The sequence below is a fragment of the Meleagris gallopavo genome, chromosome 4 (genome assembly GCF_905368555.1).
Source record: "Meleagris gallopavo chromosome 4, MGAL_WU_HG_1.1, whole genome shotgun sequence".
NCBI classification, from domain to species: Eukaryota; Metazoa; Chordata; class Aves; order Galliformes; family Phasianidae; genus Meleagris; species Meleagris gallopavo.
The window spans coordinates 15,507,181-15,522,337 of NC_139407.1; the positions used below are offsets into that span (position 1 = coordinate 15,507,181).

The 15,157-nt window shown below is 38.2% G+C and overlaps 1 protein-coding gene across 1 annotated transcript in view; it reads left to right on the plus strand.

The window, feature by feature from the left end:
• The first annotated feature begins 575 nt into the window (after positions 1–575).
• MMRN1 (multimerin 1) overlaps positions 576–15,157 on the plus strand; it is a 48,887-nt gene continuing 34,305 nt past the window's right edge. The window contains exon 1 of the mRNA XM_085222269.1: positions 576–1,337. Within this exon, the coding sequence (XP_085078395.1) occupies positions 811–1,337 (527 nt within the window). The 5' untranslated portion in view covers positions 576–810. The remainder of the gene's footprint in view (positions 1,338–15,157) is intronic.

The window sequence follows — 15,157 nt, forward strand, 5'->3', positions numbered from 1 at the left end:
GGTAGGAAATTGTGTTTTTTTGTTTTTCCTTTTTTTTCCCCAGTTAAGGCTCTAAGCATGCCGCTGGAGTGGTATATCAGCTCAGGATTTGATTCCAATATTTTTTCAGAGATAGCATTCAGAATGTTTTGAATGTTGAGAGCAATTCCATAGCACCAGGAGTTATAAATAACCAATTACTTTCAATTAAGTGATTGCATTATAGACGTTGCACAACTCGTTCTTCAATATCTCCCTGCTTCTGGCATTGTGTGCTTAAATATTCAAAGCAAAAGACAAGATACAACAAACTAAGCTTTATGTAGCACTGTAGTTTTTCCAAACCTTTTTTTTTTTTTTTTAATGGCAGGGTCACAAGTACAAACCATCTAAAGTGTGGTTTAGAACATGTGACAAGTCACTTGTGCTGTCTGGTCATGTATATGTGAAAAGAAAATTACCTAATTATTTCATTTATTTTCCCCCAGGATTACCTAACAGTACATATTTTTCCACATTTCTATTGTGTCATTAACCTCTATCCTGTATGTTCTGCAGAAACTTCTTTCTTCCTTCCACAAGGGCTGTCAGGCTCCTGCTCTCCAAGGGTCATAGGTTGCAGGGGAATCCACAGAAACAGGAAACCAGGCTTCCTCAGTCAGTTTTGAAACACCAAAATCTGTTTCCTTTCTACTAAACATAAAGCCCAGCAGGGCATTCTATGGTGGGCTCTCAGCTGTATGTGTAGCAGCTCAGGAGGAGAGAGAAGTTACAGGGTTCTTGCTTGGGAAATAGATGTAAGACATCCAGTAGCACTTATAAACCATCAGAATGAAGGAGATAATCTTTTTGCTCCTATTACTCTTACAGAGTGGCAGCAACGGATTTAATATTACAGGAAAACTCTGGACCACAGACCAAGGTGGTGAAGCCCTGACAAGTGACACAGATATGACTCCATCTCCAGCTGCAGTGCATGGTTCAGTGGATGCAGGTACAACTGCAAGATCACCTCATTCTGAGATCCAAACTGCTGAGGAGAGTGTATTGCAGGTACTCATTTCTGCATCTTCAGGCAAGACTCTAGGACAGAAAGCTCTGCAGAAAGCCTCCGATGCTATGACCTCTATCCTTGCAAGCCAGTCAAACGGACGCAGTGATGGGAACTCTGGCATAGACAAGACCAGAAACTTGCAGAGCATTGCAAGGAAGGCTCCTCTACGGCAAGAGGTCGCTACAAATCAGGATACATCTATAGAGAACAGGTATCTCGAGGAGCCATCCCGCAGCACTGGTATCACCAACGTTCGAAGGGATGCCAACTCTAAATCATCTGGCTTTGAAGCTACGAGAGGAAAGTAAGAAAAACTACACTTTTTTTCTTGTCTTTTATGTACTTAAGAACGCTACTGGTTATTTTTCTTTTCTCAGTGAAATAATGGGTAAAATTCCTAGTAATTTTAGTAGAGCTGCTTTCTGAGCTTAAGTAAGACTGAAGAAACAATCAAGGAACCAAACCTATAATACATACTCATTCAAAACCATTTAGTTATGACAGACTGAAGCCTGCAGTTTTTAATTCTTGAGGTGCTTATCTCAAAGACAACAGTTAAGTCATTAACACATATAGGTAGGAAAGGACTACAATAGAAGCCTCCCTGTTTTATGCATGGTAAACGTTTCTTGTTCTCTTTCCTGTGGATAGAAGAAATTTCAAGTGTGAGATTTTTTTCTTTTAAAAATGATTTTGATGGTAGAATTCCTAACTAAACTTATAAACAATTGAGGATACAAAATAGAGCAGCATATGACAACATGAAGGATTTTATTTTGTGATACAAACTTCCTGCAAATAGTGTCACAGGTGAATATGTATTCAGAAGCACGTAACTCAATATGTAATGGCTATGCTTCACAGATATATTGTACTGTCTAGCTTTATAACTGAACACTCAGTTATTTTCTTTGTGCTATCATGTCTTCCGTTCTAAATGGGGATGTTAATACTGATTTTGGATATGTTAAAAGCTTCACTTAATTGGTGATATATATTCAGATAGTGGTAGAAAATGGAAGGCAGAAGAGACTGGTCTTTTTCCATACTGTTTATGGACAGTGGGCTTTCTTCTTTTGATTGTACTTAACAAATGCTAACATTCAAAACGTGGAAAAACTCACATTAAACTCACATAAATTCACATTAAAGAGAAGATACCAGCTCTAAGAAAAACTCCTACAATTATGTTGTAATGTGAGACTATAAGCTAATGCTCCTCCAGATTCAAAAAAAGATTCCTGTTGACCTGAATGTCTTGGATTATGCATAATTGAAGTTATGTGGGAAAGGCACAAAGGAAAGGAATTTCTTACCTCAACTTAGAAGAGATACCAGGTAAGATGCTGTGTTTTCCATGTAACTTTCCTAACATATTTCAGAAGTTCCTCTGTTACAGCACTTCATCACAGTTTTTGACAGCATCTGACATAACCTGAGTAAAATGGTTTTCTTTATTTCTTGGGCCTTATTCCTCCATCTCCATTTACATAAAGCCTTAACATCTATTAAGCTTAGAGTCCTTTAAAGTCTTCCTCAGCTTTTCCAAAGAACAGTACTCCAATGAAACTAATCTTCAGAAAAACTTTGTGAATTGACAAGTATTTTTTCTACCTTTTTCATAAAATATATAAGCAGAAAGCAAAGAATCAGTGTTGAAAAGAATCTCATTTTTTTATCACAATAGGATGTGGTTGCAGCTGAGGAAAGACACAAGAAGTTATTTTGTGTTGACCCCTATTTCATGAGTAATCTAGGAGTAGCCTGCTGTGCAACATGCATAAAGGTCTTATTTTGAGTGCATTGAGAACTTAGGCATAAAGCAAGGTTTACAGATCGTTGTCACAGTACTGAGTAGCAGCATGAAAGCCTATCTTAAAAACAAATGCTGAATCCCCACTCTCTTTCTCAAACTATTCTAGGTGTTGTTTGATCCTTTTCACATCTTCTTATCTTATAAGCCTAGTCCTCCTACTGCAAACAAATGTTTTTACAAGCAATGTCGTCTGAGCTTTTCTTTCAGATTTATCACCAACCTAGACTGTGACTTAAGTCACTTCACTGTTTTTTTCTCCCTTTCCCTTCGAGTTAGACTTCAATGAATAATAAGGTCTCTTGCAACTCAATTTCCTTCAGTAAAGCCATGAAAAAATGCCTAGACTTATATACTCAATGTTTCCAATCACTGCTGTGAAGCACCTGAAAAACTACTGCTGTGAAACTATGCATAATAACACAACTATTTATTATATGCAGGTGTTATTGGCTACACTCTACATTCATTTCTAGCATGTTTTTTTCTTTTTTCTTTCTCCTTTTTGTTTTGCATCATTATTACAAATAAATTGAAATTCTTTAAAATTTCCTGTTAATAGAGATTTCTTTGAGGTTTACTTACTGAGTACCTGAGTACAGTTTGAGTGAGTTGATAGCAGAATTCATAGTTGTAAAGTATACTATCTGAGGAAATCTGGAAGGAAAAAGTTGCTTTTTGCTTTAATTTAAAATTAAAGGAACTCTTAAGTTACAGACTGTATTCCAACCTGAATTTTCATTTGACCTTGTAGAAACTGCATGACTCTGTAATCTTTCAGAGCAACCCATTGTGCTAACATATGTGCAGAAATGCTGATGTTAAATGGTTCCATATACAAGGGGGGGAGGGGGTCAGGAAGAGACAAGAGTAAGACAAACAAATCATTATGAGCCTTTAAGTATATATTTATCATTATTTTAAAAATAATTTATAATAAACATACTTTGTTGGAGAGTCTCCATGGCAGATTATCCACAAGGCACACAGTGTGCCCATTGCACAAAATTAATTACCCAAACATCCTTCTTTTGAACGAGGTTGTGTGCTCTGCTGGTTTAAGTACAGAAGGAAATCCCTCAGTTTGCTCTACCCTAGATTATTTGAGGATGATATTATTTATATATATTGAGTAATTCCTAGAAATACTGATAGGGCAACAGTGATGGGGCAAGGCCAAAGACAGAATCACATCATCAGTAAGGTTGGAAAAGACCTCTAAGATCATCAAATCTAATTGTAAACCCGTCCCACCATGCCCAATAAAGCATGTCCCCAAGTGCCATATCTAAAATTTTCTTGAATGTTTCAGGGACTTGCAAGCATGAGCTAAAGTGAAGCTGGAGAACTATAGCAGAGTTTTTTCTAAATTTTGGAGAAATTAAATGTAAACAGTAACTTAGTGTCAAAGAAGACAATTGATAATACGTTGCTTTCAGTTGAGTTCATGTGAGATACATCTTTTTCAGCTTGTGAAGAGAAGAGAATGTTGGTGTTTCATTTTATGATAAAGCAGCTTAAATAACAGTAGTACTATGGAGCGAATCAGAGTCTGAGTCTTGAGTCTAGAACACTCATCCTTCCATTCTGAACACAACTTTACTAATTATTATTCAAAGCAGCTCCAGAATACACAAGACATTCGTTTCGGCTGTAAGTTAACCACATTGTCTCCATGCTGTTGAATGACACTGTATCACTCTATTCTTTTAGTGCTTATTTCAAAATTTCCAATTATAATAAATCCAGTGAGTCTTTGTAGATTTCCCTTAACGTATATAGCAGTGAGGTATTTTATTACTAAGCACAAAAGGCTTTAATAAAGTCAACACCCGGGACAGATTTGCTCAGCTGTCTTGTGGTAGAAATGCTGAAATATTTCATTCTCAAGGCCAGAGCTCTCCCCAGAAGTTTCTCTCCAGAAATTGCTTCTGCTTTTATCCACTTGACAGAATTTCCAGTGTATTGGTAAATTTAAATGAGTGGTTCAGCTCAGAGATGGTTCAAATACAGAAGAAACATAGAAACCTGATTTAACTGCCTGGTTAATGTAAGGTTCATAGTCTCTTTTGATCATGTCACTTTTTAATGGAGCAGAGAGAACAATTCTTAAGTGGATTTCTTAAGATTTTGCATCACTGTGCATGTACAATAATTAAAACTCATGCATGACTTATATTTCTGCCTCGCTAGGTATATTGACTAGGACCTGGAAGAGAAAATCCTTTACGCTAGTGCTGAGGCTGCCTTGGTGGTTGAATGTCAGAAGGTGTTTGACGGTACTTTGCCTTCATAACATTGTACTCCAGCCACGCGGAATACATTTACAATGATACTCTCTTCTCCAGTAGCATTTTCAAGGTAATTCTGAAGTATGGCTGAGAGTCTACAATTTAATTTTTCTGAATGTGATCAACATAGTATAATTCCTATTGCAGTCATTAAACAAAACAAAAACAAAGGAAATCAGTAATGCAGGTATTTTTATTCATTACTTTATTGCTGTTTCATCCACTGAATAAGGGAGGGTGGGAGGGGATAGAAAGGACATAATTGACTAGTTCAGTAATGATGGTATGAGTATTTAGGGATTGGTACTGATTTCTGCTGAGCACTGCAGTAAAATAGCTAATAGGAAACTGAGAGTACTGGTGTGAAGTATTATAAATCTTACCACATTATGTAGATTAGGTACCACTGTATGCTGTACAGCAAGACTAGTATAGGGCAACCAATCAATCCACAGGGTTCATGTGATTCACAGACTATTTGTTTGTATCAGTTCATATCAAATATCCCATGCATTGAGAAAATCATTCCCATTGTTGATCCATGGATAGAAAGAATAAAAAGGTATGTGAAAATGTGAATCTTTGCAGTGTTTACATTTTAAATGGTTTCTATACCTGGAAAGAATCGTCGATGGAGACCCAGATCGTACTGCTTCCCACAATGACTCTGTAGGGTATATTGTCCTCTAGGTGGAGAAGAAATGGTGAAGACATACTCAAGCAATTTGGGACTGCAGGTGACAAAATCACTTCTCTGGAAATAACAGAATCCATAGTTTTGATTCTCTCAGACAGCTTTTCAGCAACGATAGTTTGGAGTAGTCATGACAGACTTTTTTCAAGAGTACAGGAAACATAGCATTGGAAAACAAAAAGCACATCTTCACCCATATAGCTTTAGTGACAGTCCCAAGGTACTTGTAAAAGATGATTTCTCTCTTAGCATCCTCAGATTTTGACTATTTATCTTTTCTGTGATCAGATTCTGATAAGGCACTGCTATGCATATGACGTGAAATATTTTAGTGAAGACAATAAAGGTTTCCATTAATCTCATTGTACTACCTACTGCGTTAATGCACGTGCTTATCTTTGCTCTTGCTCTTTGTTTATCTGTCACGGAAAGAGTGAGGATTAAGAACAGTTTTCATCCCTATTTGACATCTCTCCGCCCCATTGCATAAATTAGGATTACTATAAAAACTGGACCAAGGGTTAGGGTTTAGCTCCCATTCACTGCAAAGTGTAATTTTTTTCACAGCATTTCATCTAAGGTTCACCAGAGAAATCTGCTCAAATTTGCACAGAAAATATGCGTTCTCACAATTCCAAATACATTTAACACTTTAGAAAACTGTCACTGTTCATTCCTGGAATAGACATGAAAAGGAAAACAACAGCAGTAAAGTGACCCATGTTTTCCAAAAGCATTCATTGCGTTGCTAGATCGAGAATGTATATGTTTCAAAAGACAGTTTCCCTGCTTCTTCTCAACACGTCTATTCTGCATTACACTTTTGGTAAGTGGTATGTGAATAAGTGACACTGCAGGTCACGAGGAAAAAATCACCTTGAATTTCACGGACTTTGGCTCAGATTGTTTTTGTTCAAGAGCTCCACAGATATTAGCCAGTGACAGAATAAAAATACAGTTCTTCATGAGGAAGTGACAAATCAGATACAAACCAATTAGCAAGGCAATTTAACTAATTTAATGAAGGTAAATAAGAAGAGAAAAGCTACTCAAACAACACTCTAAGCAGATTAAATAAGAAGAATACACGTTTCTGGAATTGGGATGGGATCTTCTTTTTTAACATTTTCAGGTGTCACATTGTTTTGGTCAGCATTTCTCAAAATGAAGTTATCACTGACAAGGACCGCTCTCATTTTACAGAGATAAGAAACAGACTTAAAAAACAGCAAGTCGGGTACTACTGAGGTTATCTGAGCAGCAAGGTCAATAAAGTAGACCAGAATTATCTTAATGAATTCTATACTCTGGGGCAATTACATTGTGGAAAACAAATTTATATTCCAGAGGGAGAAATGCACAACTGAGACACTTTAAAGAGAACTTTGTCTTTTTTTCTTTCAAATATGTTTTACTGGATAATTCTCAAATTAGCCTAATGCATAACTTCTCAAAAGTCTAAAGTCCATCTGTGGGAAAATTTGATTATTTTTGAGGGGCTCCAAACACAGTGGAATAAGGTCTTGAAAGAGCTTACGTGGTATGCAAATAGACAGCTTTTTTTAGTGCCAAAATTGGCTGGTGAAGTGCTAGACAAGCGAAAATTGTGAACTAATTTTTGCAGTACAAGGTAGGACACAAATTTTCACAAGAGTAAATAAAAGCTTGGATGAGATAAAGAGGCTATTCACAGCACAAGGTTTCAGCATTGTTTGTACAAATAAAGAGGAAATGAACAATGGGAGTAGAATTTGTATTTTGTAAAGGCAGGACAAAATGTCAGAACCCTGAATCCTGGGGAAAAAAAAAAAAACAACAACCATGAAACAAACGGTGAAGTAAATGGTATCACTCCCTCTACCTGATACTTCAGTGCCAACAAGTCAGCTCTTTGTCAGGGTTGAAAACATATATATAACATATTTTACAATCACTTATTACACTACATATCAGATTTACTTCTCAGAGGCTGTCCAGCTTTGCTATTCCAATCAGCATGTAAAGCAGATCTCCCAATCTGGTTTTTGTATGTGGTCAAAATCAGTCATTGTACTGAATTAGTATTTCAGTTGAGATTAGTAGATTCATACATTACAGAATAAAGGAAGCTGAGCAGTGAGTGTAGAAAATCAACCAGTTTTAATTCAAGATTATAACTTCTGTTTGAAGTATAGTTTGTATTTCAGAAAGACGTCCGATGCTCATTTAAAGACACAGGGTTATTATTTAAAGATACAGAATTTAGTTCAGATTCAATGACTCGCAGAAGGCATTGGGTAGGGAGGAACCTTAAAGATCATCTGGTTACAACCCCCTTTCTGTGGGCAGTGACACCTTTTGCTAGATCAGGTTGCCCAGGGCCCCATTCAACCTGGCCTTGAATTCTTCCAGGGATGGAAAGTAGAACCTGTGCCAGTGCTTCACCAATCTCTAAGTGAAGGATTTCCTGCTAACATTTAATCTAAATCGCCTTTCATTCAGTTCAAAATTACTACCCTTTGTAAAAAAGTCTGTTCCCATCTGTATGGGAACTGTTCAGTCATGGCCTGAACCACTGATTGAGTACCTGGAGAAAGGATCTGGTCAGCCCAAGGACCACAGGTGAAGGCAATTCATCTGTGCGACCAGAGAGGATGGAGCCTGGCTCCACCTCTCTTGGGCCTCATTTAAGGACTGACTGCCAACAGGGAAGGATCTCTTTCTGGTGATCCTTTTTTGGGGAAGTTTTTTTCTGTGAGCTTAGAATCTTCTGATACAGGTGAGCAATTGTTTTCTTCCTTTATAGCGCTTTTCAATTGTGCTGGTCCTGGTGTTATTGCATCTTTGTTGTAATGTCTTTCTCATTGTACTGAGCTGTTCAATTGCTATGCTATCTTTCTTTTAATTCTTTTTCACGTATTGGAAAACCACAATGAGGTCTCCCTGGAGCCTTTTTTTCTCCAGGTTGAACAAGACTAGCTTTCTCTGCCCTTTTTCTTAAGAGAGCTGCTCCAGCCCTTTGATCTTTCTAGTGGGCCTTCTCTGGTTCTGTTCCAATGGGTTTATGTACTGCTGGTCCTGCAGGCCCCTGAGCTCCTGCTGCAGTACTGCAGGTGGTATCTCACAAGAGCGAAGAGAGAGAATCATCTCCTTCAACCTGTTGGCCATGTCATTTGATACAGCTTAGGTTAGGGTTGGTTTTCTATGTTGCTAGTATAAAAAAAAGTGAGAGGTCTCCTGAGTCATCTAGTGGATTTCAAGAGAAGTTGCTGAATTAAAAGTCTGCTCCCTTATGTAATAGGGAGAGGGACAAAGGTGAGGAAGATGTCAGAGTGCTTTCTATTCATTCTAATGATTTTTGAGTATTAAATTAAGTCTATCAACATATCTTTCCTCAACAAAACTTGGCAGAATGCTCGAGGAAATTTGAAAATGCCATGTATTTATATTTTACCTAAATTCAGGGACTCTGTGTAGTGCTTTCAGGCTGGGATAAGTTCTAGGTTTATTGCATTTATATATGGTATCAGTATATGAATGTTTATATGAATGCTCTTATACTATTACACTTAAAAGAACAATTGGATTGCCTGAATATAAAAGCAAAGGAGATTGGCTCACAGAAACACAGAATCATTCAAATTGGAAAGGGCCTCAGGAGTTCTCTAGTCCAAATTCTTGCAACAGGAGACCATAGTAGGTTACTCTGAGCCTGATTTAGTCGCATCTTTTGCTCCAGAACTCACCAGGTCAGGCCAGTGACTGCATGACCTCTCTGGGCTCTACTCCAATGCCTCGGAGGAGAACAGGTTTCTCATACTCAGTCTGAGTATTTCTTGCGTCAGTTCATTTGCTGTGACTTTCATTCTCCTGCCATCCATTGCTCTGGCTCTAATTTCTTAAAGGCATCCCTGCAGGTCCATGGTTAGGGCTGATGTTAAGTACTCCCAAGCTCTTCCTTACCCATGCCAAATAAGTCCCAGTTTCTTAGTTTCTCCTTTCAGAATACCTCCTCCAGGTGCTCATAGCACCTTTATACAACTCCCTTTGTTTAGATGTAATGGACAACATTAAATGAAAATGTGTAGAGTTTGGATTCATATTTCATTAACTGCTCTATGCAAGAACATTCGTCTCTGTATAATCTGAATGAGGCACAGCCAGCAAACCATGCGCTGGCTTTAACAGCATTTCCAGGTGCTGTTCTACTTCTTCAGCAACGCAATAATCTTGTTTTCGTGATGCAGTGATGTTCAACTGTGCTGATTCAATAGCATTTCTATTAAAAGCCAGGTAATCTAATCTACTCGTGGATAAAAATAATTTATTTTTAGATATAATACGAAAGGGGCAGAATGAAATCTCCACTCTTTGTGTCCTGACTGCCACTGCTGCTCTTTGTGTGGTTCTAGGACCATTTACAAATGCTGTTTGAAAATATATTGGCTAAAAAGCAAATGGGTTGATTGTGTACAGCTGTACTTGATGATCACCAGCTGGCTGTTTTTATGCTATTTGTTGTTCCTGTTCAGTTAATCAAATATTCAATGGTTCAAACTAGGAATGTAGTACAGAGGGAGTTGATGCAGTCTCATAACTTCCACTCACACTCGGGAAATTATTGTTTTCATTTTGTTTTTTTGTTTTTTAATTGATGGTGTGAATTGCACTTCACTTTACATCAACATCAGATGCCACAGTGTCAAGAGGACTGATTCAAGTCCCGTGCGAAAGTCCCGTGCAAATGCATTCAGAGTACACGGACTACCATGCTAACTTCACCAGATAAAACACAGGGAAGAGGAAGAGAGGTAGAAAGATGAAGGCCCTGTGACCTCCGCCCTTAGCCGCAGTCTGTCCTCTTCCCTCCTCTGCGGGCAGCGGCTGCCACCTGCCGGCCCAGCATGGCAGAGCTTCTCGTTGGCTTGAACGAAAATCAGAGCCTACAACCACTGCTGAGTTATTGCCTCTCATTGGTCTCTTAGCTATGCGCCGAAGGGCAGACTTCCGCAGGCTCTGTGATTTCGTTGACAGATAAGGAAGGTGCTTTTCGCTGGCAATCGTGTCCTTCCGAAGCTGTGAAACCTTGCCTCATATATATGTATCTTCCATATCATGAGGCTGATGTAAATCACTGAAGATGAGTCAGCTAAACACAGGGAAACACTGCAGTAATTCCTCCTGTGCCTTCAGAAATAGTGTTTTGGTTTTTTGTTTTTTTTTTTTAGACAGAAAGGTGTTGTACCTAGGTAACCTGGGCACAGGACTCATTGCCACTGAGGAAATGTGTAAGCAGTTCCTACTTAAAATGGATCTGGAAAGACTCCTATCTCGCAGCCATCTCCAACATGCACCCCATTTTCTGAAGACTCAAAGCTGTTCTCCACCACCTTGCTATCAGTGAGTTTTGCTGGCCTTTTTTCCTTTCATCAGCAAGGGAAAATTTCACAAGGGCTTTTGTTGTCTGGATGAAGAGACTTGAGGTATGGTTTAGTGGCTTGTGGTAGCAATGGTAATGGGAGGATGGTTGGACTAGATCATCTTGTAGGTCCTTTCCAACCTTGTGATTCTATGATTCTATAACAGTTGACTTACACGGCTCTCTCCAGACTGGATATCTGTTGTACAATGTGTTTTGAGAGTTGTTAAATACAACTCTCCTGACTGAGATCAGCCTTAATGGAAAAAAAAAAAAAAAAAGATCCTGCTGCAGCTCTTTACAAAAATCTGTGTCAGAAGCCTGTGTTGCTGATCTGGAATTTATTAGTCTGGTGAGATTAAGGAGGCTTTTCTGGTTTGAGTTCCTGTTACGCAAAGCAGATGTCTTCTGTTCTGCCTTTGCATTAAAGTATCCCATAATAGTTCTTCCACCATGCTTCATCTTCTGTTTTCAAATCTACTTTTTTTTTTTTTTTCAGGCTTCAAAATTCTATTTACATTGTAAACATATCTTAATGAGCTTAGTTCACTGGTAGTGTAAAACTAATTATGAATCACACCAGGGACTCTTTTGCAGAGAATATGTCCTCTAATTTAGCTCAAAGGTTGCTGGGCCCTTGTGAGAACCACAGGTACACAGATATCGTACTCATTGAGTGTGAGAACGAGTTACATATTATAAGTAGAAACAATCTGTTCAAGTTGGGTTATGTTTGTTTTTTTCTTTTGTGTTTTTTTTTTTTTTTTGGCGGATAAAAGGACCAACAAGATCAGAGGTTGAGTTCAGATTATCTTGAAAAGAAACAGTTGTCCTTACCTGTTAAGTTTGGGATTTATAGTGTTGCTTTTTCCTTGAAGGCATTTCCAAATGAGCTAATTCCAGTACTATTACTTTGAAATTAGCTGCTCTCTATAGTAATGATAATGAGTGGATTTACATTATCAACTTTAAGTAGTTTTCTTAACCTGGTCTTCTGTATTTCAGGGCTTTGATGTATTTTTTACAGTTGTGCTTTTAACGTCTGTTTTACTTGATTTATCTTTTTGTTGATCGTATTTGCTTAGATGTGAAATGGAATGCAATTACCAAAAATACTGCAACAGTATGTTTATTGCTGCTAGTCTTGATGTTCTCAATATATAGGAGACTGTATAGGGCCTCTATGCCACAACTGGAGTAGTGCTGCAGGTTGATTTCTAAAATTTAAAGAAGCTTTTCCCCTGTTGAGTCTATCAAATTTATTTCGTGAATTTGCTCTTGACTTCCACAAAGGCGATGAGAAGATTAACTGACATTTAACCTTGAAAGTTCAGAGATGTCTTCAGGTCTTGGTAAGTATTTATTCAATAAATGTTCATCACATACATGCAAGAAGCTAGAGACAGAGGGAACAGAACAAAAAGGAAGCATCAAACTAAAGCTTTATGTTAAACAAAAAAGAAATATTATCCTAATGAAAATTTTCCAAAAAAATGGTAAGGAGGTAAAATAAGATAAAAGAGAGAAAGTAAAAATCCCTTTTACATGAAGCATGTTGTTTAACAATTAAATCTCACAAGTTATATGAGGGAGTACTGCAATATGACGTTGGCGGCAGAAATACTGAGGTGGTCCATCTGTTGGCCTTACTTAGCGTCTTAGATCTCAGGAATCATTTTCCAGCTGAACTGGTTCTGTCACAAATATCTTGGTAAGATCTCAGAAGTCAAAAGATAGATCTTAAGGATAGGTTCTTATGCTATTTTGCATTTGTATGATTCTTGTGTGAAGCTGTGAATCTGTGTGTTTTGATTCCCAATGTAAGCAGCCTAGAAAGACAGTGATGTCAGGGCAAGCTGTGTAATTTAAATACATATTTTCCTGGTAACATTTTAATGTTTTAGAGTTTAACAGAATTGATCAATATGAATTGGAAGCAAGAGTTAGCAGCAAACCATGATATTGGAAGTTGAGCTTTCAGGTATGACATGCAAATATTAGTCTGGAAGTAGTTGTAAGTTCAGCAACCATGTCTTGTCACTCCTTTGTCAAGCCAATAATATGTTCCAGCATGGGAATAATGGTGTGATCCTAAGAGGTCCAGAGGAGCAACAAAGATGAAAAGGCGCTTCAGCCCTCTGATCTATAAAAGGCTGAGAGAGCTGGGATTGTTCAGCCTGGAGGTAAGAAGTCTCAGGCTGAGGCCATGTAGTATTTGAAGGGAGCTTGTAAACAGGAGGTACAGACTTTTTGCGCAAGCGGATACTGAAAGAACAAGGGGGAATGGTTTTAAACTAGAAGAGGATATCTAGGCTAGGTGTTAAAAGGAAATTCTTTACTCAGAGGGTGATGAGGCACTGGCACAGGCTACCCAGAGAAGTTGTGAATAACCCATCCCTGGAGGTGTTCAAGGTGAGGTTGGATGGAACCCTGGGCAGCCTGAGCTGCTGGGTGGCAGCCCTGAAACAGAGGGGCTGGAACTGGATGATCTTTTGCAGTTTCAGAGGCACAGATGCAGATGAGAATAACCCTAATTGTTTACTGCATGTTCTCACATCCCTTATGTATGTTCACAAGTTTTCTTTTGTAACTTTCCCACCCGCCTTTACATGTCAACAAAACATTCTGCAAGTACTCCTTAATGGTGCATGCAGTGCCTATCCAGTCAGAGCCATGAGTCATTCCAAGCCATGTACTCTTCCTCCAATCCGGGTTGTTACCACACAGCCAATGTGCAGCTTGCTTGACTTTGTTTTTTTTCTTCTGGAGGTGTCCTTGGTTCTCAGTGTTGCCTTCTCATGCTTTTTGTCTTGCTCCACAGCTTCTGCTCTGAATTGTCTTTCTTGTATTCCCACAATTCCCTCTTTTTTGTTTATTAGCAAGCTATTAACATAATGTAAAATAATAGCACTAATCATTAATAACATAATCATGACCATTTAGAGCGTTCTCCTTCATTTTGTGTAACACTTTGTAACGGTACTGCTGGATCCATTTAGGTTATCATGACTTGATCAAGGCTTCAATTGTTAACACGCTGAAGGTAAGAAAAAAGGCAAGCTAAACATAGTATAATAACAAGAAATACTATTAAAACCATTAAGAAAAGAACAAGCACGCATTAGGCTCATGGCCCAAGTTTCTGCAACCTGGAAAAGAATCCCTGAAGGTCCTGTTCTGTGTGTACCTCTTGACAATTGTCTCTAATCAGGTACTTTTGTATGCTCTGATATATATTTTTTTTGAATGATCTATAAGGTTCACATAGCACATGCCTTCAAAGTCTTCATAACCATGCCTTTGGGCTAATAATAGAAAATCAATGGCCAAAAAACTTTTATGTTGTGTGTTGGATAGAATTGACATCAGTGGGCAAGCCTGCTAGAGTATCACTAGTGGTGTTATTTTCCAGCCAGCTAGCATCCTAACTTGGTGAGCGTGACCAAAGCTTGAGCAGTGCTGTTTCGCAATATGTTTGGGCTTGAGAGACAGGATGTCTCAAGAGCAGAAATGAGCAAACTAAGCACTCAGCAGCTCAGAGGTTCATGAGTTTTAGTTATCATATTCTTGTGAACTAGTGAACTGAAAGATCTATTGAGCAGTATTCTGGAGTTCTTTATTAAATTCATACGTTGAATCAAATTAAGATAGTATGTGCCTTTGTCTCAAGTGATATATGGCCATATATTTAAAATTCTGATCAGTGGGATGAGAAAGAGTTGATCATTCTATAATGCAGGGTCATCCCTTTATCTGCGATTCCCTTCCAGGTTTGGTCTGTGCAAATGAAGAAAAGGCTACTTGATAGACTAATAGCATCATAACCAAGCATTATTGATAATGAGAGGGTAAAATTATAGTAGAAGAACTATTGTCATAGATGACATCACCGGTAACCTGTTCAAATCCTGTTCAATTTGCATTTGAT